This window comes from Chiloscyllium plagiosum, chromosome 1 (assembly GCF_004010195.1).
Source record: "Chiloscyllium plagiosum isolate BGI_BamShark_2017 chromosome 1, ASM401019v2, whole genome shotgun sequence".
Classification (NCBI taxonomy): domain Eukaryota; kingdom Metazoa; phylum Chordata; class Chondrichthyes; order Orectolobiformes; family Hemiscylliidae; genus Chiloscyllium; species Chiloscyllium plagiosum.
The window spans coordinates 31,012,709-31,039,809 of NC_057710.1; the positions used below are offsets into that span (position 1 = coordinate 31,012,709).

The 27,101-nt window shown below is 42.3% G+C and overlaps 1 protein-coding gene across 10 annotated transcripts in view; it reads left to right on the forward strand.

Moving 5' to 3' along the window:
* Positions 1–27,101, forward strand: part of katnal2 (katanin p60 subunit A-like 2) — a 140,762-nt gene that overhangs the window by 21,075 nt on the left and 92,586 nt on the right. For all 10 annotated transcript variants that reach the window (XM_043716068.1, XM_043715566.1, XM_043715483.1 and 7 more), the window contains 3 exons: positions 1,046–1,212; positions 11,542–11,584; positions 12,738–12,840. In XM_043716068.1, coding sequence (XP_043572003.1) covers positions 1,140–1,212; positions 11,542–11,584; positions 12,738–12,840 — 219 coding nt within the window. In that variant the 5' untranslated portion in view covers positions 1,046–1,139. The remainder of the gene's footprint in view (positions 1–1,045; positions 1,213–11,541; positions 11,585–12,737; positions 12,841–27,101) is intronic.

Sequence of the window (27,101 nt, forward strand, 5' to 3'; positions counted from 1 at the left end):
GAGTTTGGTGGTGGAGGAGGCCCAGGACTTGCATGTCCTTGGCAGAGTGGGAGGGGGAGTTGAAGTGTGGAAAGATCCTTTGGGGCTTTGACGGAATTGAGGACAGAGGTGTGGCCCCAAAGGATCCTTCCACATCTGACAGAGACTTACCTGTACTTTCATACACGTCATCTGTTGTGTCCGTTGCTCTTGATGTGGTCTCCCCTACACTAGGGAGACAGGACTCCAACTTGCGGACCATTAAGAGAGCATCTCTGGGACACACGCACCAATCACCCCACACCCTGTGGCCGAACACTTCCAGTCTGCCAAGGACATGCAAGTCCTGGGCCACCGCCAAACTCTAGCCACCCAATCTCTGGCAGAAGAACGGCTCACCTTCTACCTTGGAACCAACCTCATCACCATCCAACCATGCAGGATCAGTGTTGATTTCACCAGTTTCCTTACTTCCCCTGCCCCAACCTTATCCTAGATCCACCCTCTAACTTGGCACTGTCCTCTTTTTTTTAGATTAGATTACTTACAGTGTGGAAACAGGCCCTTTAGCCCAACAAGTCCACACCGACCCTCCGAAAAGCAACCCACCCAGACCCATTCCCCCACATTTACCCCTTCACCTAACACTATGGGCAATTTAGCTATCCACTCCACCCTCTGCTCCGACCTATCACCATCACCCCCACCTTCATCTACCTATTGCATTCCCAGCCGCCTTCCCCCCGCCTCACCCCCCTCCCACTTATCTCTCAGCCCTTTTGAGTTGCCTACTCATTCCTGATGAAGAGCTTATGCTCAAATCGTCGACTCTCCTGCTCCTCAGATGCTGCCTGATTGGCTGTGCTTTTTCAGCACCACACTTTTCGACTCAGTTTCTGTTAGTAGTTGGAATAATCTTGAGTTTTTTTTTAATGTTTTGTTTTTCTTTTTCTAAATGTTCTTTTTGGATAGTACAGTTCTGTCAATGTCTTTGAGTGTTACATTTATTTGAATAATATAATCAATTGAGATTTACTTTACATTTCTATCCTGTGTATGTGAATAGTTATATAGATACAGCAAACACTCTGGAACAAGAAACTAGTCTAGGATTACGACGTTTTGAAGTTTGTGATAATATTGACCTGGAGACTATCCTAATGGAGTATGAAAGCTACTATTACGTCAAATTTCAACGGTATCCAAAATTAACTAAAAAAACAGCAGATGATGGTAAGTATAACATAGTCCCAGATTGTTGAAATGAAAACTGCATATAGAGAGTTAATTCATTCTATCCAGCAAAGTCAAAATTCCAAAGAGTACTTTGGTATGCATGTAAAATTACCATATTTTATATGAACTGGAAGCAGAAATAGACTCTACCATTCAATAACATTGTGACTAATTTGTTTGTGTTTCAAATTTCATATTCCCAACTACCCCAATAACTCTTGATTTCCTCTGTCTATTCCAGAATCTAACCACCTTTTGTCTTGGAAAAATGCTAAACTCTCACACAGACACACTCTCTCACACCACTCTTGCAGATATAATTTCTAATCTCCATCTCAAAATTTTAAAACACTGCCTCTTAGGTCTGGAGTGGAGAAGGAGGAGAAAGTGAGGACTGCAGATGCTGGAGACCAGAGTTGAAAAACATGGGGCTGGAAAAACACAGCAGGCCAGGCAGCATCTGAGGAGCAGGAGAATCAACTTCCTGAAGAAGGGCTTATACCTGAAACACCGATTCTCCTGCTCCTTGGATGCTGCCTGGCCTGCTGTGTTTTTCCAGCCCCACATTTTTCAACTCTGGAGTGGAGAAGAACTATCCTTTGTACGCTCACCTTTTTCAAGACCATTCTGGATCTTGTACATTCCTTCAATCAAGTCACCCTAGAAATTTCTAAACTTAAGAACACAGAACACAGAAGAGTACAGCACAGTACAGGCCCTTCGGCCCTTGATGTTGTGCAGACCTTTTATCCTACTGTAAGATCAAACTAACAGATGTACCCTTCATTTTACTATCATCCATGTGCCTATCCAAGAGTCGCTTAAATGTCCCTAATGTATCTGACTCTTCTACGCAGTACAATCCACACACCCACCACTCTGTGTAAAGAACCTACCTCTGACATCTCCCCTCAACATTCCTCCAGTCACCTTTAAAATTATGCCCCCTTGTGAAAGCCATTTCCATCCTGGGGACGAAAGTCTCTGACTATTCACTCTTATCTATGCCTCTCCTCATCTTGTACACTTCTATCAAGTCACCTCTCCTCCTCCTTCACTCCAATGAGAAAAGCCCTAGCTCCCTCAACCTTTCTTCATAAGACATGCCATCTAGTCCAGGCAGCATTCTGGTCAATCTCATCTGCACCCTCTCTAAAGCTTTCACATAATTCCTGTAATGAGGTGACCAGAACTGAACACTATATTCCAAGTGTGGTCTAACCAGGGCTTTATAGAGCTGCAGCATAACCTCAATCCCCCTGCTAACGAAAGCCAACACACATACGCCTTCTTAACAACCTTATCAACTTGGGTAACTTTGAAGGATCTGTGAATGTGGATCCCAAGATTCCTCTTTTCATCCACGCTGCCAAGCCTCCTGCCTTTAACCCTGTAATCTGCATTCAAATTTGATCTTCCAAAATGAATCACTTCAAGCTTTTCCAGGTTGAACTCCATCTGCCATGTCTCAGCCTAGTTTTGCATCCTGTCAATTCCCATTGCAACCTACAGCAGCCTTCCACACTATCCACAACTCCACCAATCTTCGTATCATCGGCAAATTTACTAAACCACCCTTCCACTTCCTCTTGCAAGTCATTTATACAAATCACAAAGAGCAGAGCTGCCAGAACAGATCCTTGTGGAACTGTTCAATGAGCTGAATACTCTCCATCTACTACCACCCTCTGTCTTCTGTGGGCAATTCTGTATTCACTCAGCCAACTTTCCCTATATCCCATGCCTCCTTACATTCTGAATGAGCACCTCCTTACATACCATGGAGCACCTTATCAAACACGTTGCTTAAATTCATGTACGCCACATCCACTGCTCTACCTTCATCAATGTGTTTTGTCCTCAAAGAATTCAAGAAGGCTTGAGAGGCATGATTTGTCCCTCACAAGTAATCATAAATCCTGTGTCTCAGACTTCTCTCCAATAATTTGCCCACCACCAATGGAACACAGACTTGTCTCTAATTCCCAGAGTTATCCCTATTCCCTTTCTTGAACAAGGGAATAACATTTGCCACCCTCTAATCATCTGGTACTACTTCAGTGGACAGTGAGGATGCAAAGTTCGTTGCCAAATGCGCAGCAAACTCTCTCTTGCTTCCCATAGTAACCTTGGGTATATCCCGTCTGGCCCAGGAACGTATCTATCCTAATTTCTTTTCAAAATTTCCAGCACATCATCGTCCTTAACGTCAACCTGTTCAAGCATATCAGCCTGTTCTATGCTGTCCTCATAAACGATAAGGTCCTTCTCACTAGTAAATACTGAAGCAAAGTATTCATTAAGGACTTTCCCTTTCTCTCCAACTCTAGGCACAGGTTCCTTCCACTATCTCTGATCGGCCCTACCCTCAGTCTGGCCACCCTCTTATTCCTAACATGTAGAACGCCTGGGATTTGCCTTAATCCTACCCACCAAGGTTTTTTCATGCCCCCTTCTAGCTCTCCTAAGTCCATTATTTAGTTCCTTCCTAGCTACCTTGTAACCCACTATAGCAGTGTCTGATTCTTGCTTCCTCAACCTTAAGTAAGCTTCCTTCTTCCTCTTGACTAGATGTTCCACATCTCTTGTCATCCAAGGTTCCTTCACCCTACCATCCCTTCCTTGCCTCAGTGGGACAAACCTATCCAGCACTCACAGCAAGTGCTCCTTAAACAACCTCCACATTTCTATCGTACATTTCCCTGAGAATATCTGTTCCCAATTTTTGCTCCACAGTTCCTGCCGAACAGCATTGTAATTCCTCTTCCCCCAATTAAATACTTTCCCTGAGAATATCTGTTCCCAATTTTTGCTCCACAGTTCCTTCCAAATAGCATTGTAATTCCCCTTCCCCCAATTAAATACTTTCCCATACCTTCTGCTTCTATGCCTCTGCATCACTATAGTAAAGGTCAGGATGTTGTGATCACTATCACCGAAATGAGCTCCCACCAAAAGATCTGACACCTGACCTGGTTCATTGCCAAGCACCAAATCCAATATGGCCTCCCATCTACATACTGAGTCAGGAATCCTTTCTGAACACACCTGACAAAATCTACTCTATCCAAACTATTTGCACTAAGAAGGTTCCATCCAATATTAGGGAAGTTGAAGTCACCCATGGCAACAACCCTGCTACTTCTGCACATTTCCAAAATCTACCTCACAATCTGGTCCTCCATATTTCTCTTGCTATTGGGGGGGTCTATAGAAAACTCCCAATAAAGTGACAGATCCTTTGCTATTTCTGACTTACACCCATACTGACTCTGTAGACAAACCCTCCTCAATGACCCCCCCCCTTTTCTGCAGCTGTGACATTATCTCTGATTAACAATGCTACTCCCACACCTTTTTTTACCTCCCTCCCTATTCCTTTGGACCATCCAGCATCCATTCCTGCTCTGTGATATCTAAGTCTCCATAGTAGCCACAATATCTTGGCTCCAAGTACTGATCCATGCTCTAAGTTCATCACCCTTATCCCTGATATTTCCTGCATTAAAATAGACATACTTCAGCCCTTCACACTAACTGCAACTTTGCCCTATCAACTGTCTGTCCTTCCTCACAGACTCTTTGCATGCTGTGTCTGCCTGTTCACCAGCTACCCGACTCTCAGATCTGTGACTCTTGTTCCCATCCCCCTGCCAAACTAGTTTAAACCCTCCCAAAGAGCTATACCAAACCTCCGGCCCAGGATACTGGTGCCTTCCAGTTCAGATGCAACCCATCCTCCTTGTAAAGGTCCCGTCTTCCCCAGAAGGTATCCCAATGATTCACATATCTCCTTCCTACACCAGCTCTGCAGCCATGTGTTCAGCTGCACTTGCTCTCCGTTCCTAGCCTTATTAGCCCATGGAACCAATAGCAGTCCTGAGATTGCGACTCTGCTTGTCCTGCCTTTTAGCTTCCAACCTAACTTCCTATATTCACTTTTCAAGTCCACTTCCTTTTTCCTAGCTATGTCATTGGTACCGATGTGTACCGCATCTTCTGGCTGCTCACCCTACCCTTTAAGAATCCTGTAGACTCGATCCGAGACATCCCTGGCACCCAGGAGGCCACATACCATCTGGAGGTCTCATTCGCAACCACAGAATCTCCTCTTACTATCATTCTCCTATTCTCCCCATAGAGCCAGGCTCAGTGGCAAAGACCTGGTCGCTGTGGCTTTACCCTAGTACTCCCTCAAAGAAAAATAGTATCCAAAGCGGTATACTTATTATTGATGGGAATAACCACAGGGAATCGCTGCACTATCTGCCGGTTCCATTTCCCTTTCCTGATGGTCACGCAGCTATCTTTACCCGATAACTTATGTGCAACTACCTCCCTATAACTTCTTTCTATCGCCCCCTCAGCCTTCTGAATGATTCAAAGTTCATCCAGCACCAGCTCCAGCTCCCTAACTTGAGTGGAAATATGACCAGTCTGTCCAATCTAGCATCATCACCTCTGAAAAGCCACCAATGCATTTACATTCATTTTTAAATCAGGAAATCAAAACTGCACATGGTTTCAAGATATGGTCTCCCTTCCCTCCGTTTTTACCCTTATTCCTCGAAACCTTTCCTATTCATGTCTAAATGTCTTTTAAATGTTGTAACTGTACCTGCATCCACCACTTCTGGCTATCCATTCTAAATACTAACCATTCTCTGTATGAAAAAGTTGGCCCTTACTTCCCTTTTTTAAATCTTCCTCTTCTCACCTTAAAGATATGCCCCCTAGTTTTGAAGTCTTCCAGCCTGGGGATAATATCTTTGCTCTTCACCTTATCTATGCCCCTCATGATTTTATAAACCTCCATAAACTCACCCCTCAACCTTATGCACCAGTTTTAAAAAACTCCCACCCTATCTAGCCCTCCTTATAACTTAAACTCTCCGGTCCCAGCAACATCCTGGTAATTTTTTTTCTGAACCCTCTCCAATTTAATAATCTCCTTCTTATAGCAGGTCGACCAGAACTGTACACAATTACTCCAAAAGTGGCCTCACCAATATTTTGTATAACCTCAAAAAGATGTCCTAATTCTTATAGTGAATCACCTGAGCAATCAATACAGCCGTGCTAAAATTTTTATTAGATTCCTCTCTTGAGTTCCCGCTGTTACTTGAATATTTTTGTATCCTCTATAGTGAAGACAGAAACAAATTATTTGGTAATTTCAGCCACATTTCCTTATTATCTGCGATTCGCTCCCCTCTGTGTTTGCATCTCTCTTCCTGTGGAGCATAGGTGTTAAGAAGTATTTACCCTGTATAAGGAATTAATATATCAGAAAACTACAAGTAAATAAATAATTGGCTTTAAAATTCAGCTTTGATTTTATATTGACAAGAGATTAGATTAGATTACTTTATAGTGTGGAAACAGGCCCTTCGGCCCAACAAGTCCACACCGACCCGCCGAAGCGTAACCCACCCCTACCCCTACATTTACATTTACCCCTTACCTAACACTACGGACAATTTAGCATGGCCAATTCACCTGACCTGCACATCTTTGGACTGTGGGAGGAAACCGGAGCACCCGGAGGAAACCCACGCAGACACGGGGAGAACGTGCAAACTCCACACAGTCAGTCGCCTGAGGCGGGAATTGAACCCGGGTCTCTGGCGCTGCGAGGTACCAGTGCTAACCACCGGGTCACCGGGCCACCAGAGGGCTAGCAGTTGCCTAAAAAATGTATACATTCTGTTATAACATGTATAAGGAATTAATATATCAGAAAACTACAAGTAAATAAATAATTGGCTTTAAAATTCAGCTTTGATTTTATATTGACAAGAGGGCTAGCAGTTGCCTAAAAAATGTATACATTCTGTTATAACATGTGTTTCGTCAATACGGATTCGCTGTAACAATTGGGGATGCTGTTACTACAGTGCAAACTTTTAAAATTTGTGTTGGCTGTAATGTGATTACAGCCAGCACTTTAAGCGCTATTTCTAAAGCATGATTTTTCTATAATGCAGGGTTGTAGAAGAACGCAACCATCGCTTTATAGAAGAACTGACTATCTGTTTTTAGACTCATTCTCGCTCTCACTATCTGTAGCACATATATATCAGAACACTATTACTTTGTCAAGCAGTGCCACAACATTTAAAAAAAATAAAATTCAATACAAATATTACCTCCTGTTCTGAAAAATCATTCTTCTTTCAGAAATATGAGTAGAAAATGCTCCATACTGAAGAAAGTTATTCCATCAGTTGATAAGTACTATGACATCTGAGAAAATTAGCTTCTTTACACATCATAGAGTCATAGAGATGTACGGCACAGAAACAGACCCTTCAGTCCAACTCGTCCATGCTCACCAGATATCCCACCCAATCTAGTCCCACCTGCCAACACCTGGCCCATATCCCTCCAAACCCTTCCTATTCATATACCCATCCAGATGCCTCTTAAATGTTGCAGTTGTACTGGCCTCCACCACTTCCTCTGGCAGCTCATTCCATACACGTACCACCCTCTGCGTGAAAAGGTTGCCCCTTAGGTCTCTTTTATATCTTTCCCCTCTGACCCTAAACATATGCCCTCAGGTTCTGGACTCTCCACCCAGGGAAAAGACTTTGTCTGTTTATCCTATCCATTACCCTCATGATTTTATACAACTCTATAAGGTCAACCCTCAGCATCTGACGCTCCAGGGAAAACAGCCCTAGCTATTCAACCTCTCCCTATAGCTCAAATCATCCAACCCTGGCAATATCCTTGAAAATCTTTTCTGAACCCTTCAGGTTTCACAACATCTTTCCGATAGGAAGGAGATCAGAATTGCATGCAATATTCCAACAGTTGCCTAACCAATGTCCTGTACATCCGCAACATGACCTCCCAACTCCTGTACTCAATACTCTGACCAATAAAGGAAAGCATACCAAACACCTCCTTCACTATCTTATCTACCTGCAACTCCACTTTCAAGGATCTATGAACCTGCACTTCAAGGTCTCTTTATTCAGCAACACTCCCGAGGACCTTACCATAAAGTGTATAAGTCCTGCTAAGATGTGTTTTCCCAAATGCAGCACATTTCATTTATCTAAATTAAACTCCATCTGCCACTTCTCAGCCAATTGGCCCATCTCATCAAGATCCCATTGTAATCTGAGGTAACCTTTTTTGTGTCCACTACACCTCCAATTTTGGTGTCATCTGCAATCGTACTAACTATACCTCTTATGCTCACATCCAAATCATTTTTATAAATGAACAGTGACCCAGTACCGATCCTTGTGGCACTCCACTGGTCACTGGCCTCCAGTCTGAAAAACAACCCTCCACCACCATCCTCTGTCTTCTACCTTTGAGCCAGTTCTGTATCCAAATGCTTAGTTCTCCCTGTATTCCATGAACTCTAACCTTGCTAACCGGCCATCCTTGGACTGAAGAATTTAAATTCACCAGTGTCACACCTGTTGTCAAATATCAATGTTGAATCCATGTTTTTGAAAGAGACAGAGGTTTGAAATGTATTAATTAATGAAGAAAATATAATGGATATATCTAATCATATTGACTGTGACGCATGTATTCCCTAAATTTTATTTATACTCTTTTGGATATTAGAAATTTGACTTGCAGTTTTTTTTATACATTTAAGGTAGTCGTGAGATTTTCTGGAAACTCTGTGTAAAAATTGTAAAATTATTGATGTCTTTGCATAATGAAGATAGTGTTTCAAAAAAAGGGCACAAGTTTCAATCTAAAACACCATGGCTACATACTTGATCATACTTAAACATACATATGAAAAGTAAGGCTTTGCATAATTTGAGCAAAGCTTTTAAAATAAGGAAGGCACTACTTTGAGATTGTGAGAACCAATTAGTTCAGTTGGGTTTTCAACTTAAGCACCTAAGCTATTTGTGGAGAAAATCTGGAAATTTTCCTACAACCACTTTTAGGTTGTAACAATGATTATTTTTACAAGGTAGGTAAAGGCAAACTTGCTCTCATTCTTAATTTCCATCTTGGTGCCAGTAAAGTGTTCCCAAGGAACCTCAATGAAAACTGGAGCAGCAACATAGCACTTTCTGCTTGGGTGCTTTACAGCCTTCAGGACTCAGTACTGAGTTCGGCAACTTCAGAGCATGTTCTCGGTCCTATTTTCCTTGTCTTTCCCTGGCCATGTCTTGTTTACGTCTTGATGTTTCACTGAGTGAATCCATTTTCTCCTTATCACACCTGTCTTTTGCATCTAGTTTACATGTTTATTGCTTCTTTACCACTATTAACACTCCCTTTGGGTTTTGGTCAGGGCACTCTCACCCACTTCTCATCCTCCCCTCTTTGTCGCCAACATCTAAAAATCCCTTTCCAGTTCCAAAGCTGTCAGATTGCAATGTAAATGTTGATTCTCTTTCTCTCTTCAGAGGTTGTCAGACTTGCCAAGTTTCTCCAGCACTTCATGCTTTTATATAAGGGCAAGATTGGGTTGGATGTTAAACTATTATTTCCACAGATGTAGAAGACAGAGGGTGCTGGTGAAGGGTTGCTTTTCAGACTGGAGGCCTTTGACACAAGGATTGGTGCTGGGTCCACTGTTTTTCTTCATTTATAAAAATTATTTAGATGTGAATGTAGGAGGTATAATTAGTAATCTTACAGATGACATCAAAATTTGGAGATGTAGTGGACAGTGAAGAAGGTTAACTCAGAGTACAACAAGCTCCTGATCAGATAGGCCAATGGGCTAAGGAGTGGCAGATAGTATTTAACTTAGATAAATGTGAGGTGTTGCATTTTGAAAAGGAAAATCAGGGCTGGACTTATACACTTAATGGTAAGGTCCTGGGTATTGTTGCTGAACAAAGAGACCTTGGAGTGCAGATTCATAGTTCTTTGAAAGTGGAGTCTCAGGTACAGGATAGTGAAGGAAGCATTTAGTATGCTTTGTTTTATAGGTCAGAGCATTGACTATAGGAATTGCAAGGTCATGTTGCGGTTATACAGGACATTGATTAGCCACTTTTGGAATATTGTGTACAATTCTGATCTCCCAGCTGTAGGAAGGATGTTGTGAAACTTGAAAGGATTCATGAAAGATTTACAAGGATATTGCCAAGGTTGGAGGGTTTGAGCTATAGGGAGAGGCCGAATAGGATGGGGCTGTTTTCCCTGGAGCGTCGGAGGCTTGAGAGGTGATCTTTTACAGAGGTTTAGGGGCATGGATAGAGTAAATAGACAAAGTCTTTTCGCTGGAGTGGGGGAGTCCAGAACTAGAGGGCACAGGTTGAGGGTGAGAGGGGAGAGATTTAAAAGGGACCTATAGGGCAACATTTTCATGTGGAGGGTGGTGCGTGTATGGAGTGAGCTGCCGGAGGAAGTGGTGGAGGCTGGTACAATTGCAACATTTAAAAGGCATCTGGATGGGTGTATGAATAGGAAGGGTTTGGAGGGATATGGGCCAAGTGCTGGCAGGTGGGACTAGGTTATCTAGTTGGTATGGACGAATTGGACCGAAGAGTCTGCTTCCAGGCTATACATCTCTATGATTCTATTTGGGCAATAGGAACATTTTGTATGATGAATGCTTATTTGCAGAATCCTTCAAGAAAATGTTGGATCTCTTTTGGGTGAGATGGCAATTAGGAGATTAGTTTGCACAGAAAGTGGGTATTCTGTAATCCATTCTGGGTTAATCTGATCTGAATAATTGCCTAAAGGGGTTGTGGAAAATTTGAAGTTTTTCTCCACAATTGGCCCAGTTTTATAATACTTTCCACCTTTTATTTGTTTTCAAAGTTTGGGAGAAGATTTGTAACTCGGGTGCTCGTTGTTGTGGCTCTGTTCGCGGAGCTAGGTATTTGTATTGCAGACGTTTCGTCCCCTGTCAAGGTGACATCCTCAGTGCTTGGGAGCCTCCTGTGAAGCGCTTCTGTGATGTTTCCTCCGGCATTTATAGTGATTTGTATCTGCCGCTTCCGTTTGTCAGTTCCAGCTATCCGCTGCAGTGGCTCTAGGAATTCCCTGGAGAGAACAGCCAGGCACTCATGGCACTCAACATCATGGCACTCATCCACTGATTCAATCAATAAGCACATCGACCTGGACCCAACATACCAGCCACTGCAGCGGACAGCTGGAACTGACAACCGGAAGCGGCAGGTACAAATCACTATAAATGCCGGAGGAAACATCACAGAAGCGCTTCACAGGAGGCTCCCAAGCACTGAGGATGTCACCTAGACAGGGGACGAAACGTCTGCAACACAAATTTTATTTGTTTAATCATTCCAATGTGCTTAAATGAAAAGATTGCTGATTGTTTTAACTTAACTTTCTTTATTTTGCTTTTAGAAAATTCAAAATTGCAATCACGGAGTGGAGGTAAATTAAAGAGGTAAAAATAAATAATCCAAATATAACATCAAAAAGAAATGTTATATCCAACACCATGTAAAAGTGAATTTTCTTAACTTATTAACTTATTTTCTAATTTTAAATATCACCTTAATTTCCTAGGATGGAATAAGATATAGAGAAACTTTTTATTCACTATCTCTGTGCTGAACATGCCACTCAATGGATGATGGTCACTCTGAAGTAAAGTTAGCAATGAGTTATTAAATCATGAATCACTGACCCCAGCAACCTCTCTCTGTGGCAAGATATTCACCTCTCAATGTTCAGTTAATTGAAGCATTCTTTAATGGAAGATTGTGTCTGGATTTGCTTTCATAAGCAGCAATACAGAAAATAAAAAGCAAAAACAAAAATATTTATTTTTTAAAAGTAAATTCCACTAAATGTAATAAGAATTAGAACATGCACACAAGGTGAAATAGCTAGTAAAATACTTTCTTAAAGGTATTTACTTTTTAAACATGACTTTTTTGTAACTTGTTATAATACAGACATTAACAAGATGCTGCATTTACTTTCAAGGCACCATAGGTTGTTCAATACTTGTTACTCAGATGATGGTCTGATTTTGGAAGGCAGAGAAATGGCTGCTGGGCTTGGGCAGGAATCTCATAAGTGCTAATTTCTAGCTTCTAATGTTGATTCATTTTAACTAGGGTCAAAGTAGCATTTTAACATTCCCACCGTAGCTTCCCTGCCAGGCTGAAGCATATTGGCAATCAATAGGAGGACAAGTGTAAAATGTTGTATTTTGTGCTCCTCTGGCACCATTAGGTAAATTGCAGCATCTTTTGCTGGGATTTTTCTTACCACATGAAATCCTTCTGATACCCTCCTCTCTGCTACTTAGCTACGGCTGTGGAATCAGAAAGTCAGTGATTATGGCAGCACAATTGTCATGAAAATGTATATACATATAATTTATATAAATCTAGATTTGGAAATTATAATGAAAAACCTTAATAAAAGAGTATAGCAGAAGTGTCACAACAGGAAGTACTTTATGTAGACAAGAGGTGCATACAGATGTAATATTTTTAGTGTAGGTATTTAAATTAGAGAATAGTCTTGAAATAGTCTGTAATGCAAATTTATTCTAAATGAAGTTTCTGCTGCATTCTTCAATTTAGGACTCTAAGCTGTGCTTCTAAAGCGCTTCCTAAAATCTCCACAGTACAGCGTCCATGTTCCAAAACTGGAATGAAAAAAACTGAGCAGAAAAATCAAAATCAGGTCAGTTCAGGCGATTGTTATATAAATTGAAATGTGACCTCTAATATTTCTAATTCGGATTTATCTCTTTTAAATAGAGGTCTGTGCAACACCAGAGAATGAACGTCCTTAGTGGTACACTATATTTGAGTGTTGCGCATCTTTCTCTTTAGGATTTGGATTTGGATTTGTTGTACAAACCAGTTAGTTCCTGAAAGGGAACTAACATCACAAGATGAATTTGGTGAATCAAATTGAATGACTGTTTCTGAGAAGAGATTTCCAGAGTTATGTTTCCTATGAGGTTTTCATGTGTTCCTGAATTGTTAAAAGTATTAACAGCATGTAGCTAATTTGTACTTGGTCTTAAGTTGCATATGACTGTGTGCTTGTTTGTGAATGTGGGCATTGCTGGCTGGACAGTGCTTATTGCTTATCACTAGTTGCCCTTGAGAATGTGGTGGTGAGTTGCCTTCTTGAACCACTGCAGTTCACCTGCTGTGGGTTGCCACACAATATGATTTGGGAGGGAATTCCAAGATTTTGACCCAGTGACAGGGAAGGAATTGCAATTATTTCCAAGTCAGGATGATGAGTGGCTTAGAGGGAAACTTAAGGTTGTTCCCATGTATCTGCTGCCCTTGTCCTTCTTGATGAAAGTAGTCATGGGTTTGGAAGGTGCTGTCTGAGGATCTTGGGTGAATTTCTGCTGTGCATCTTGTAAATAGGACACACTATTGCTGCTTCTGACTGTCGATGGTGGAGGGAATGGATGCTTGTGGATGTGGTGCCAAACCTGAATGGTGTCGAGCTCCTTGAGTGTTGTTGGAGTTGCACCCATCCAGGCAAGTGGTGAATAATGCATCACGCTCCTGATTTATGGTTTGTAAAAGATGGACAGGCTTTGGTGAGTCAGGAGGCGAGTTACTCAAAATATTCCGAGCCTCTGACTTCCTCTTGTACACATTGTGTTTATGTGGTGAGTCCAGTTGAGTTTCTGTTCAATGGTAAGCCCCCCCTCCCCAGGATGTTGATCATGGGGGATTCGATGATGGTAATACCATTGAATGTCAAGGGGTGGTGTTTAGATTGTCTGTTATTGATGATGGTCATTGCCTGGCATTTGTCATACCCAGGTAAAAACAAGGACTGCAGATGCTGGAAACCAGAGTCGAGATTACAGTGGTGCTAGAAAAGCACAGCAGGTCAGGCAGCATCCGAGGAGCAGGAAAATCGATGTTTCGAGGAAAAGCCCTCTATTTCTGATGAAGGACTTTTGCCCGAAATGTCGATTTTCCTGCTCCTCGGATGCTGCCTGACCTGCTGAGCTTTTCCAACATCACTCTAATCGAGACATTTGTCACACCCAGTTGTGTGAGGTCGTCAGAGGCTAGGAATACTGCGAGTAACTCACCTCCTGACTCCCCAAAGTCTGTCCATTTGGCAATTGTGGCATGACTGTTATTTGCCACTTGTCAGTTCAAGCCTGGATATTGCCCAGATCTTGTTTCATTTGAATATGCACTGTTTTGATATCTGAGGAGTTGCAAATAGTGCTGAACATTGTGCAGCAATCAGTGAACATCCCCACTTCTGACCTTGTGGAGTATCCAGCGTCACCAACCGTTTCATAATATCACATGGAGTGAATTGAATTGGCTGAAGTCTGGCATCTGAATTGGTGGGGACACTGGAAGAGACCAAGATGAATCATCCACTCAGTGTTTCTGGCTGAAGATTGCTGTGAATGCTTCAACCTTATCTTTTGCACTGATGTTCTGGGTTCTGCCATCATTTGAGGCTGGGGATATTTGTGGAGCCTCCTCCTCCATTGAGTTGTTTAATTGGCCACCACCATTCACAACGTGGTTTGACAGATTTGCAGAGCATAGATCTAATCTTTGTTGTGAGACCTCTTAGCTCTGTCTATCACTTGCTGTGTATGCTGTTTGACATGCAAGTAGCCCCGTTTGGTAGCTTCACCAGGTTGACACCTTTTTCACAGAAGACAGTTATATATCTTAGTGGTGGATATAAACAGGCAAAGGAATGGCTGGAAATTGGGAAGCCTTCAAAAAGAAGATCAGAGTCCAGAGAGAGTATGTTCCTATAAGAGTGAAGGGGAATGCTGGATGACTAGAGAAATTGTGTTCTGGTCAAGAAAAAGAAGAAAGCAAATGCTAGGTATAGACAGCAGGGATTGAGTGAATCTCTAGAAGAGTATAAGGTCAGTATGAGTATACTTAAAAAGGAAATCAGGAGGGCAAAAAGGTGACATGAGATAGCTTTGGCAAATAGTGTTAGGGAGAATCCAAATATATTAAGGACAAAAGAAAACGTAGGAAGAGAATAGGGCCTCTTAAAGTTCGTAAGGCTACCTATGTGTGGAGCCACAGGAGATGGGTGAGATACAAAATGAGTATTTTGCATCAGAAACAAAATAGAATTGCTGAAAAAGCTCAGCAGATCTGGCAGTATCTGTGGAGAGAAATCAGAGTTAATGTTTCAGGTTCTCTGTTCAGAACAGAGTATTTTGCATCAGTGTTTACTGTGAAGAAGGATAAGGAGCCACGAGAACTTGGAGAAATAAATAGCGATATCTTGAAAAGTGTCCATATTAAGAGGAGGACATGCTGGATGTCTTAAACAGGGTAAAGGTGGATAAATCCCTGAGACCTGATCAGGTATACCCTAGAACTCTGTGGGAAACAAAGTGATTGCTGGACCCCTTGTTGAGAGATTTGTTCATTGTTCAGTGAGGTGCCAGAAGACTGGAGGTTGGCTAACATCGTGCACATTTTAAAGAAAGGTTGTAAGAAAAAGCCAGGGAACTATAACTGGTGAGCATGACATCAGTGGTAGGCATGTTGTTGGAGGGGATTCTGAGGGACAGGATTTATGTGTATTTGGAAAGCAAAGGACTGAAGAGGGATAGTCAACATGGCTTTGTGTATGAGAAATCATATCTCACTAAGTTTATTGAGTTTTTGAAGAAGTCTAAAGAGGACTGATGAATACAGAACGGTGCATGTGATCTATATGGACTACAATGAGGCATTTGGCAAGATCCTGCATGGTAGACTGGTTAGGAAGCTTAGATCATACGGAATACAAGGTGAACTAGCTATTTGGATACAGAACTAGCTTGAAGCTAGGAGACAAAGGGTGGTGGTGGAGGCCTGTGACCTGTGGTGTGCATAAGGATTGGTGCTGGGTGTGCTGCTTTTCGTCATTTATATTAAATGATTTGGATGTGAACATAGAAGGTATGCTTAGTAAGTTTGAAGGTGACACCAAAATTAGTGGTATAGTGGACAGCCAAGAAGGTTACCTCATCATACAATGGGACCTTGATAGGATGGGCTAATGGGTTGAGGAGTGGCAGATGAAGTAAATTTAGTAAATGAGAATTGTTGCATGATGAATCAGGGCAGAACTTATACACTTAATGCTAAGATCCTGGGGAGTGTGTCCAATCAAAGAGACCCTTAGAATGCAGGTTCAAAGTTCCTTGGAAGTGCAGTCGCAGGTAGATGGGATAGTGAAGAAGGCATTTGGTATGCTTGCCATTATTGGATAGTGCATTGAGTACAGGAGATGGGAGGCCATGTTGCAGCTGTACAGGACATTGATTTGGCTGCTTTTGGAAAACTGAGTTCTGTTCTGGTCTCCCTGCTATAGGAAAGGTGTTGTGAAACTTGGAAGAGTTCAATGATTTCCAAGAATGTTGCCAAGATTAGGGGTTTGAGCTGTAGGGAGAAGCTGAATAGGCTGGGGCTATTTTCCTTTGAGTGTCTGACCTTGTTTATAAACTCATGAGGGGCATGAATAGAGTGAATAGTCAAGGTCTTTTCCCCTGCATAGGGGACTCCAAAACTAGAGGTTTAAGGTGAGAGGGTAAGATTTAAAGTGGATCGAAGGGGCAGCGTTTTCACATAGAGGGTGTTGCATGTATGGAACAAGCTGCCAGTGGAAGTGGTGGAGGCTGGTACAATTATGACATTTAAAAGGCATCTGGATGGGTGTACGAAGAGTAAGTATTTAGAGGGTTATGGGTCAAATGCTGGCAGATTTATTTAGGTTATATAGTAGGCATGGACAAGTTAGACCGAAGTGTCTTTTTCCATGCTGTACAGCTCGATGACTCTGTCATGTGATTTGCTGGTAATACTAATAAAACCAAGAGTGAGGCACACTCTCAATGAACAAGCTTTTGCTGAAGACCTCAGGTGTATGTCCTTCCCTACTTTCCAACTGAGGTACTGATACTAATAAGGATTCAGTTGTTGACAGTGAATCTACCCATGTAATGCTGGTTGCCAGTGTACCAAAATTTAAAGAGCATTCATCTCTAATGATGTGGGAACTCAAAACACCATTCAGAGGACATAGAGGAATTATGAAATTAAATTTTTAAGAAACTTTAAACATAGCAACATATTCTACAGCACATAAATAAAGTGAATGCAAGTCTTGGCGGCACGGTGGCACAGTGGTTAGCACTGCTGCCTCACAGCGCCAGAGACCTGGGTTCAATTCCCGCCTCAGGCGACTCTCTGTGTGGAGTTTGCACATTCTCCCCGTGTCTGCGTGGGTTTCCTCCGGGTGCTCCGGTTTCCTCCCACAGTCCAAAAATGTGCAGGTCAGGTGAATTGGCCATGCTAAATTGCTCGTAGTGTTAGATGAAGGGGTAAAATGTAGGGGAATGGGTCTGGGTGGGTTACGCTTTGGCGGGTCGGTGTGGACTTGTTGGGCCGAAGGGCCTGCTTCCACACTGTAAGTAATCTAATCTAATCAAAATGGAACTAAAGCTGCAAAGATGAGGATAAAATAAATAGTAAAATGACAAATATTAAATATTTATTTTACTTTCATATATACAGACCAGGGAAGTGGTTTGGTTGGACACTATCAGAGGATGAGATTCAAAGTCATATAATTGCATTTAAAATTAAAAGCCAAGAAATAACAAGCAAACAGATGATAAAGCTCTTACTCTGGAAAGATTGCTTCCAGGCATTTTAAAATGATCTGGTGATGAGCTAGCAGAAAAAACTTACATATATTTAGTAATACTTTAGTAAAATGGTACAGTTCTGCAGGACTGACAGATCATATTGTACTTATGCTTAAGAAGGGAAATCTGTAGAGAAGCCAGCTTAACATTAGAATTAAATGGGGAAATTCTTCGAACTATTGAGATTTTGGCATTGAAAGGGGCCATTCTTGTTTCATCAGCTTAATTAAATTGTGTGAAGACTTATGACTAGACGTATGATGGCTCAGTGGTTAGCATTGCTGTCTTAGTGTTAGGGACCCAGGTTCAATTCTAGCCTTGGGTGACTGTGTGGAATTGGCACCTTCTCCCAGTGTATGCGTGGATTTGCTGTGGGTGCTCCAGGTCCCTCTCACAGTCCAAAGATGTACAAGTTAGGTGGAATAGCCATGGGAAATGCAGTGTGACAAAGATAGGGTACGGGGTGGATTTAGGTGGGATGCTGTTCAAAGCGGGGTGTGGACTGATAGACCAAAAGACCTGCTTCTGCACTACAGGGATTTATGATTCTAAAGCAATAAATATATTACTTGTCAAATATATGTTTAAAATCTCACACATAACAGACTGATGAATAAGATCAAAGCATGTGCGGCTTGCTAACAGTCTACAAAGTAAACCGGGGAGTGGGGGTAAAGATTACCTATTCAGAATGACAAAGGTGGGGAATGTACTCAGATCACAGCTCACAACCAATATTTTAAGATTTGGTCTTTGGAATCAGAAGCTCCATTTCAAAATTTGTGGACAACACCATATTGGGAGCGATTGTTAACACTGAAGAGAACCACAACAAATTACAAGATATAGACTTTCAGACTGCTCAACTGGTTGGCAAATTAATAGAAAAAAACATTAAAATTTGGTAAGAATCAAGAGGTTGGATATAACATTAAAGTATAGTAATAGGATCAGAGAATTGAGATCTGGGAGTGCATTAGCTAAACCTTTAAAAGTTCAAATAATGCCATGCAGTATTAAAGAAATAATGTAGAGCAGACCATTAAACTAATGTTTAATTCCAGAGGGAAAAAATTGTAAAGTAGAGAATTTATGCAAAGCTTGTATTAAATGTTGATTAAACTGCACATTACGTATTATGTACAGTTATGGTTGCTGTATTACAACAAAGGATAGAGAAGCATTGGATAGAGTGCAAAAAAGATTTTCGGGAATGCTGTGTGAACTATGATTTAGCAACAATCAGGAAAGGAGGAATGGTCTGATTTGCTTCACCTTTGACCTAGTAGATAAACTTGTGAAAAGTTTTGATTAAATACACCTAGAAAGATCTGTGTTAGTTTTTGTGGGGAACATCAAATCTAGAAGTCATCCATACAGGATAGTTGAATAAAATTTCCGTTTTGATTGCAGTAAATCACTTGATATGCAAACTCAATTCTCCTGATACAGAATGTTGATATAGCCTATTTCGAGAAAGTGGAACTGGTGTAGGTAGTAGCACATTTTTGATAATACAGACTGCAACATTTGTGAAGATTTGTAGCTCAGGTTGAGGTTTCGGGTGTAGGTTTGCTCGCTGAGCTGTAGGTTTGATATCCAGACGTTTCATTACCTGGCTAGGTAGCATCATCAGTGGTGACCCCCAAGTGAAGCGAAGCTGTTGTCTCCTGCTTTCTATTTATATGTTTGTCCTGGATGGGGTTCTTGGGGTTTGTGTTGGATTCATTTCCTGTTCATTTTCTGCCGGGTTGATAGATGGTATCTAGATCTATGGCACTGTGGTTGGAGTGTCAGGCCTCTAGGAATTCTCTGGCATGTCTTGGCTTAGCCTGTCTCAGGATAGATGTGTTGTCCCAGTCGAAATGGTGGGTTTTTTTCATCCGTGTTTAGGGCTACGAGGGAGAAAAGGTTGTGTCTTTTTGTGGCTAGCTGGTGTTCGTGTATCCTGGTGGCTAACTTTCTTCCTGTTTAGTGTTTGTGGCAGTCTTTGCATGGAATTTTGTAGATGACGTTGGTTTTGTCCATGGGTTGTACTTGGTTTTTTAAGTTTGTTAGTTTTTGTTTGAGAGTGTTGGTGGGTTTGTGTGCTACTAGGATTCCGAGGGGTCTTAGTAGTCTGGCTGTCATTTCTTAGACTTCTTTGATGTATGGTAAGGTGGTTAGGGTTTCTGGCTGTATTTAGTCTGCTTGTCATGGTTTGTTCCTGAGAAATCTGCGGACTGTATTTTTTGAGTATCCGTTCTTCTTGAATATGTTGTATAGGTTGTTCTCCTCTGTTTTCCGAAGTTCGTTTGTGCTGCAGTGTGTGGTGGCTCGTTGGAATAGTGTTCTGGTACAGCTTCGTTTGTGTGTGTTAGGATGGTTGCTGGTGTAGTTAAGTATTTGGTCAGTGTTTGTCGATTTTCTGTATACGCAGGTTTGTAGTTCTCCGTTGTCCTTTTTTTCGACTGTGACGTCCAGGATTGCGAGTTTGTTGTCGGTTTCTTCCTCCTTGGTGAACTTTATGCCTGTGAGGGTGTGGTTGATAATGTTAAATGTCTCTTCTATCTTGTCTCATTTTGTGATGACAAAGGTGTCATCTACGTAGCGGACCCAGATTTTTGGTTTGATGGTTGGTAGGGCTGTTTGTTCGAGTCTTTGCATTACCGCTTCTGATATGAATCCTGATAGCGGAAGTCCCATGGGTGTGCTGTTATTTTGTTTGTAGATTATGTTGTTGAAGGTGAAGTGGGTGGTGAGGCACAGGTCCACTAGCTTCATGATGTTTTCGTTGGTAATGTGATTGATGGTGATTGGGGGGTGTGTAATGGTCTCATCTAAAGGTGTGGTAAGTGTTTCCTTTGCCAGGTCGACGTTGATGGAGGTGAACAGTGCTGTTATGTCGGATGAGATCATTGTTTCATCTTCCTCTATTTTGGTGTTTTTGATGATTTTTAGGAATTCCTGGGTGGAGTGGATGGAGTGCTGTGACTCTTCTACTAGGTATTTCAGTTTTTGGCCAGTCTGTAAGTTGGTGTTCCGGATAGTGAGACTATAGGTCTGAGCGGGGCTCCTGGTTTATGGATTTTTGGTAGTCCGTAGAATCGTGGGGTGTTGGTCCCGTCTGGTTGCATTTTCTGGAATTCCATCTTATTTAATTGTCTGGAACTGTGTAATTTTCTTAAGTGATATGTAATTTTGTTTCCTAGTTGTGGGGTCAGGTCTAGCGTCACCTGTTGGTGGGTGTTGGTTTCTGCGAGTAGTGCATTGGCTTTCTCTATGTAGTCCCTTCTGTCCAGGATGACTGTGAGCCGACCTTTGTCTGCAGGTAATATAACGATGTTTTTGTCTTTTTTGAGGTTTTCTTGGGCTTTCTTTTCTTGTGTGTTCAGTTTGTTTCCTTCCCTCTTTCGGCTCAGAGTAGGTGCAACTGTCTGTCTGATCGTTTGTTGTGTTTCTTCCGTGAGTTTGTTGTCCTTCAATGTGGTTTCTAATGCCGCTAGGAAATCCTTCTTGTCAGCGTCTCGGTAATTGAAATTTAGTCCTTTTACTAGTACTGCTTTTTCTGTGTCTGATAGGGTTTGGTCTGATAAGTTCTTTCTCCATGCCCCTGTGTTATCAGTTTTGTCTTTGTTTGTGAGTTTGTCAAGTTTTTTTCTTCAGGTCCCGATTTTTCGTTATCTGTGTTTGTCGTTGTTTAGTGTTTATGGCTCATTCTACCGCATCTGTCCATTCTTGATTTGTTGCTTGTTTGAATAACGGTTTTTGGCATGCAATTTCCCTGTTGTATTTTTGGGTACAAACAAACCAACAGCACACCCATGGGATCTCCGCTATCAGGATTCATAGCAGAAACGGTAATGCAAAGACTAGAACAAACAGCCCTACCAACCATCAAACCAAAAATCTGGGTCCGCTACGTAGATGACACCTTTGTCATCACAAAACAAAACAAGATAAAAGAGACATTTAACATCATCAACAACACCCTCACAGGCATAAAGTTCACCAAGGAGGAAGAAACTGACAACAAACTCGCATTCTTGGACGTCACAGTCGAAAGAAAGGACAACGGAGAACTACAAACCTGCGTATTCAGAAAATCGACAAACACTGACCAAATACTTAACTGCACCAGCAACCATCCCAACACACACAAACGAAGCTGTATCAGAACACTACTCCAATGATTACATTAGATTATTAGATTAGATTACATTAGATTACATTACAGTGTGGAAACAGGCCCTTCGGCCCAACAAGTCCACACCGCCCCGCCGAAGCGCAACCCACCCTTACCCCTACATTTACCCCTAACCTAACACTACAGGCAATTTAGCCTGGCCAATTCACCTGACCTGCACATCTTTGTGACTGTGGGAGGAAACCGGAGCACCCGGAGGAAACCCCACGCGGACACGGGGAGAATGTGCAAACTCCACACAGTCAGTCCCCTGAGGCGGGAATTGAACCTGGGTCTCTGGCGCTGTGAGGAAGCAGTGCTAACCACTGTGCCACCGTGCCGCCCACTAAACTGGGCCACCATACACTGCAGCACAGACGAACTTCGGAAAACAGCGGAGAATCACCTATACAACGTATTCAAGAAGAACGGATACTCAAAAAATACAGTCCGCAGATTTCTCAGGAACAAACCACGACAAGCAGACGAAACACAGCCAGAAACCCTAACCACCTTACCATACATCAAAGAAGTCTAAGAAATGACAGCCAGACTACTAAGACCCCTCGGAATCCTAGTAGCATACAAACCCACCAACACTCAAACAAAAACGAACAAACTTAAAAGACCCAGTACAACCCATGGACAAAACCAACGTCATCTACAAAATTCCATGCAAGGACTGCCACAAACACTATGTAGGACAAACAGGAAGAAAGTTAGCCACCAGGATACACGAACACCAGCTAGCCACAAAAAGACACAACTTTTTCTCCCTTGTAGCCCTACACACGGATGAAAAAAAACACCATTTCGACTGGGACCACACATCTATCCTGGGAGAGGCTAAGCAAAGACATGCCAGAGAATTCCTAGAGGCCTGGCACTCCAACCACAATGCCATAAACAAACACATAGATCTAGATACCATCTAACAACCTCTCAGAAAACGAACAGGAAATGCCATCACCACAAACCCCAGGAACCCCATCCAGGACAAACATATAAATAGAAAGCAGGAGACAACAGCTTCACTTCACTTGGAGGTCACCACTGATGATGTTACCTAGCCAGGTAATGAAACGTCTGGATATCAAACCTACAGCTCAGCGAGCAAACCTACACCCCATAATACAGACTTGATGGTCAAAGGGCCTTTACTGTACTACATGATTCAATGAGGCTTATAATGAAATTTGTTAGAACCTTTTTCTCCAGGTATTGTTCAGATAATATTCATCTTGCAATCATTTTATTCAAAAGTTTAAAACTAGCTTCAACCCGTCTGCCTGGATGTAGTTATTTGGTAAAGCCACTTGGTGTCAGGATAGGATTTGCATTTGGTTCAATGTTGCAATATATTAACTGGATTGTAACGCTACTTTGTAGTAAACCATTTGAGATTTTTTAAAAAATTACAACTCTTTCTTCAATGCAATATGGTTTATCCAGTTTAGGGTGGCAAGGTGGTTAGTGGCTAGTACTGCTGCCTCATAGTGCCAGGTTCAATGTTAACCTCTGGTGACTGCCTGTATGGTGTTCGCACATTATCCCTGTATCTGCATGGTTTCCATCGATGCTCCTGTTTTTTCCCGCAGTCCAAAGATGTGCGAGTTAGGTGGATTGTCCATGCTAAATTGCCCATAGTATTCAGGGATATATGGACTTTATGGGCCGAATGGCCTGTTTCCATACTGTGGATACAATGAAACTACGATTCTGAGTTTTCTTTCTCCTGTAGCCAAATCACCAAGTGTTATTGTAATTTGGGCCATGATGTGACTGCTGAATTGTAGCACCTTTTTCATTAATAAAATTTTGAACCCCTATATCCCAAGCTAAGGTTGTCAAGTTTGGCTGATCCTATTCCTGAGGGTTAGGTCACATGATATTCAACAGCATGACATTTGCTGCAGTCTAAGTCAGGGGTTGAAGTACACATTGGTAAAGACAGAATGAGGGATGAGGTCTTGCATCACGAATTAATTGAGCTAAGCAGTAGATTAAAAAGCAGGACCTCAAAAGATTGTAACCTCTGGATTATCCCTCGTGCCTCATGTTAGCAAGTACAGAAATAGCAGAAAAGAGGCAATGAATGTGTGGTTCAGGAGTTAGAGCATGAGGGATGGTTTTAGATGTCTGGATCATTCGCACCATTTCTGGGGAAGGTAGGCCCCGTACAGAGGGATGGTCTGTACCTTTACCAGAATGGGACTAACATCCTTGTGGATGGGTTTGCCTGTGTGGTTGGGAGGAACTTAAACGTGTTTGAGGCAGGGCATTAGGTCAATAAGGACAAAGCATACCTTGATAAAGCAACTAAGGCTGAAGGAGTTCAGTAATGTTGAATTTCAAGGGAGTTGGGTGAGGCTGGATGGCCTGTATATTAATGCTAGGAATATTATAGATAAGACAGATGTGTTAAGGGGAATGGATTGAGATGTGGCATTGCGATGTTGTTGCCATCACAGAAACATGTTTGAAGGAGGAATAGGACTGATAACTCAACATTCCAGGATGTAGGATCCTCGGGTAGGATAGGAGATGCAATATTACTTTTATTAATTAAAGAGTCAGTTTCTGCAGTAAGGAGGAACAATATTTTGGAAGGGTCCTTAGAATCCCTACAGTGTGGAAACAGACCCTTTGGCCCAACAAGTCCACACTGACCCTCCGAAGAGTAACCCACCCAGACCTATTCCCCTACATTTACCCCAGACTAATGCACCTAACCTACACATCCCTGAACACTATGGGCAATTTAGCATGGTCAATTCATCTAAACTGCACATCTTTGGATTGCGGGAGGAAACCGGATTACCTGGAGGAAACCCATGCAGACATGGGGAGAATGTGCAAACTCCCTACAGACAGTTGGCTAAGGCTGGAATCGAACCCAGATCCCTGGAGCTGTGAGGCAGCAGTGCTAACCACTGAGCCACCGTAATGAGGGTCTTTAAATGAGGTTTTGTGGGTAGAGAGTAGTAATACTGCAGGGTGTGAATTATAAACCCCCAGACAGTGAGTGGGGAATAGAGGTGCAGATATGCAAACAGTTCACTGAAGTGTGTAAAAATAACAATCCTATTTTGTGCATCTAAACCAAAATTTTCCTGGCTAACATCAGTTCTAAGGAAGGATCTCTGGACCGAAACGTTAACTCTGATTTCTCTTTACAGATGTTGCCAGACCTGCTGAGCTTTTCCAGCAACTTTTTGTTTCCAATTTACAGCATCCACCGTTCTTTTGGTTTTGATTTGTATCTTCAACTGCTCTTGGAGACAGGGAAGGAAATTACAAGGACTCTGACCCAATTTTCAATTCCTTTCTGGCCTCAGGAGAGGACAGCTAATATGTTTCCACTTTTCAAGAATGGTGGTGGAGAAAAAAATGGGGAAATGACTGGCTATTAAGTCTCTCTTACAACTAGTATGAAAACTATTGGAGCTAATTCTGAAGGAGAGAATTAATCTCCACTTGGAAAGTCAAGGTTTGATCAAGGCTAGTCAGCATGACTCTGTCAGAGGGAGGTCATGACTAACAAGTTTGATAGAATATTTTGAGGAGAAGATCAGGTGTGTAGATGAAGGTAGTGTAGTTGATGTAGTTTGTATAGATTTCAGCGAAGCCTTTCCTGAGGTCCTTACGTGGAAGACTGATGAAGGTAAAAGCACATGTGATCCAGGGTAGTTTGGGTAGTTGGATCCAAAACTGGCTTAGGTTAGGAGATGGTGGAGTGGTGGAAGAAGGTTGTTGTGTGACTGCAGGCTGGTAACCTGTGAGATTTACAAGAATCAGTGCTGCGTTCCTTATTATTCTTTGAGAAGAGAATGTGGAGGAGATGATAAGTAAGTTTGCAGATTACACAAAGATTGACCAGATAGTTTCCAGTGGGAGAAGGTCTTAGTTCACAGGAGGATTTGGACATGTTGGTCAGCGCAGCTCAGTTGTAGATGAAATTTCACTCTGAAAAGTGTGAGGTGATACACTTTGGAAGAAGTATCAAGATAAGGGAATACTCAATGAATGGCAGGACATTAAAAAGCTCAGAGGAATATCCCAACATGTCTCCACAACGTCATGGCATCTTGTCCTGCAATTGCAGAAGGTGTAACACATGCCCATTTACTTCCTAACTCCTCAGTATCTAAGGCCCCTAACAGACCTGCTAGGTGAAGTAGCACTTTAACTGCACTTCACTCAATCTAGTCTATTGTATTTTCTGTTCACAATGTAGTCTCTTCTACATTGGGAAATGAAGTGCAGACTGGCTGACCGTTTCACAGAACTCCAATGTTTTGTCTACAAAAAAGACCGAGTTTCCAGTTACTTGCAGCCTCATCACACCAGTGTGTTCTTTGGCCAACATCTGACTAATGCACCATTGGGGGGTGGCATGGTAGCTCAGTGGTTAGCACTGCTGCCTCACAGCGCCAGGGACCCAGGTTCAATTCCAACCTCAGGTGACTGTCTGTCTGTGTGGAGTTTGCACGTTCTCCCCGTGTCTTCGTGGGTTTCCTTCAGGTGCTCCAGTTTCCTCCCACAGTCCAAAGATGTGCAGGTCAGGTGAATTGGCCATGCTAAATTGCCCATGGTGTTAGATGCATTAGTCAGACGGAAATGGGTTACTCTTTGGAGGGTCGGTGTGGACTTGTTGGGCCAAATGGCCTGTTTTCACCCTGTAGGGGATCTATTCTAATCTCTGTCTCGGGCTTGCTGCAGAGCTTCAGTGCAAGCTAGAAGAACAGTGCCTCACTTTCCGCTTGGGAACCATGTAGTCTTCTCAATTCAATATTGAGTTCCATAATTTTGGGGCCTGAGCAACTTTTCCCATGCTTTCCCCATGCTTTCCCCTATCCCCATACACCAAACCTTGTCATATGGGCTGTTACGACAGACTACCCATTGTCAGCCACTAATAGTCCCCATTCGGAGCTAATCATTCCCTCAGATGGACGTATTGACACTCCTTTATGTGTCCAACTGTTTTTCTCTCTCTTTGGGCTCTATGCCCACCTAACGTTTATTCCCCCCCACCCCCCATACCTCCATCTTTTGTATAAAATCCATACCTTTCTGATGAAGGGTCACTGCTGAGAT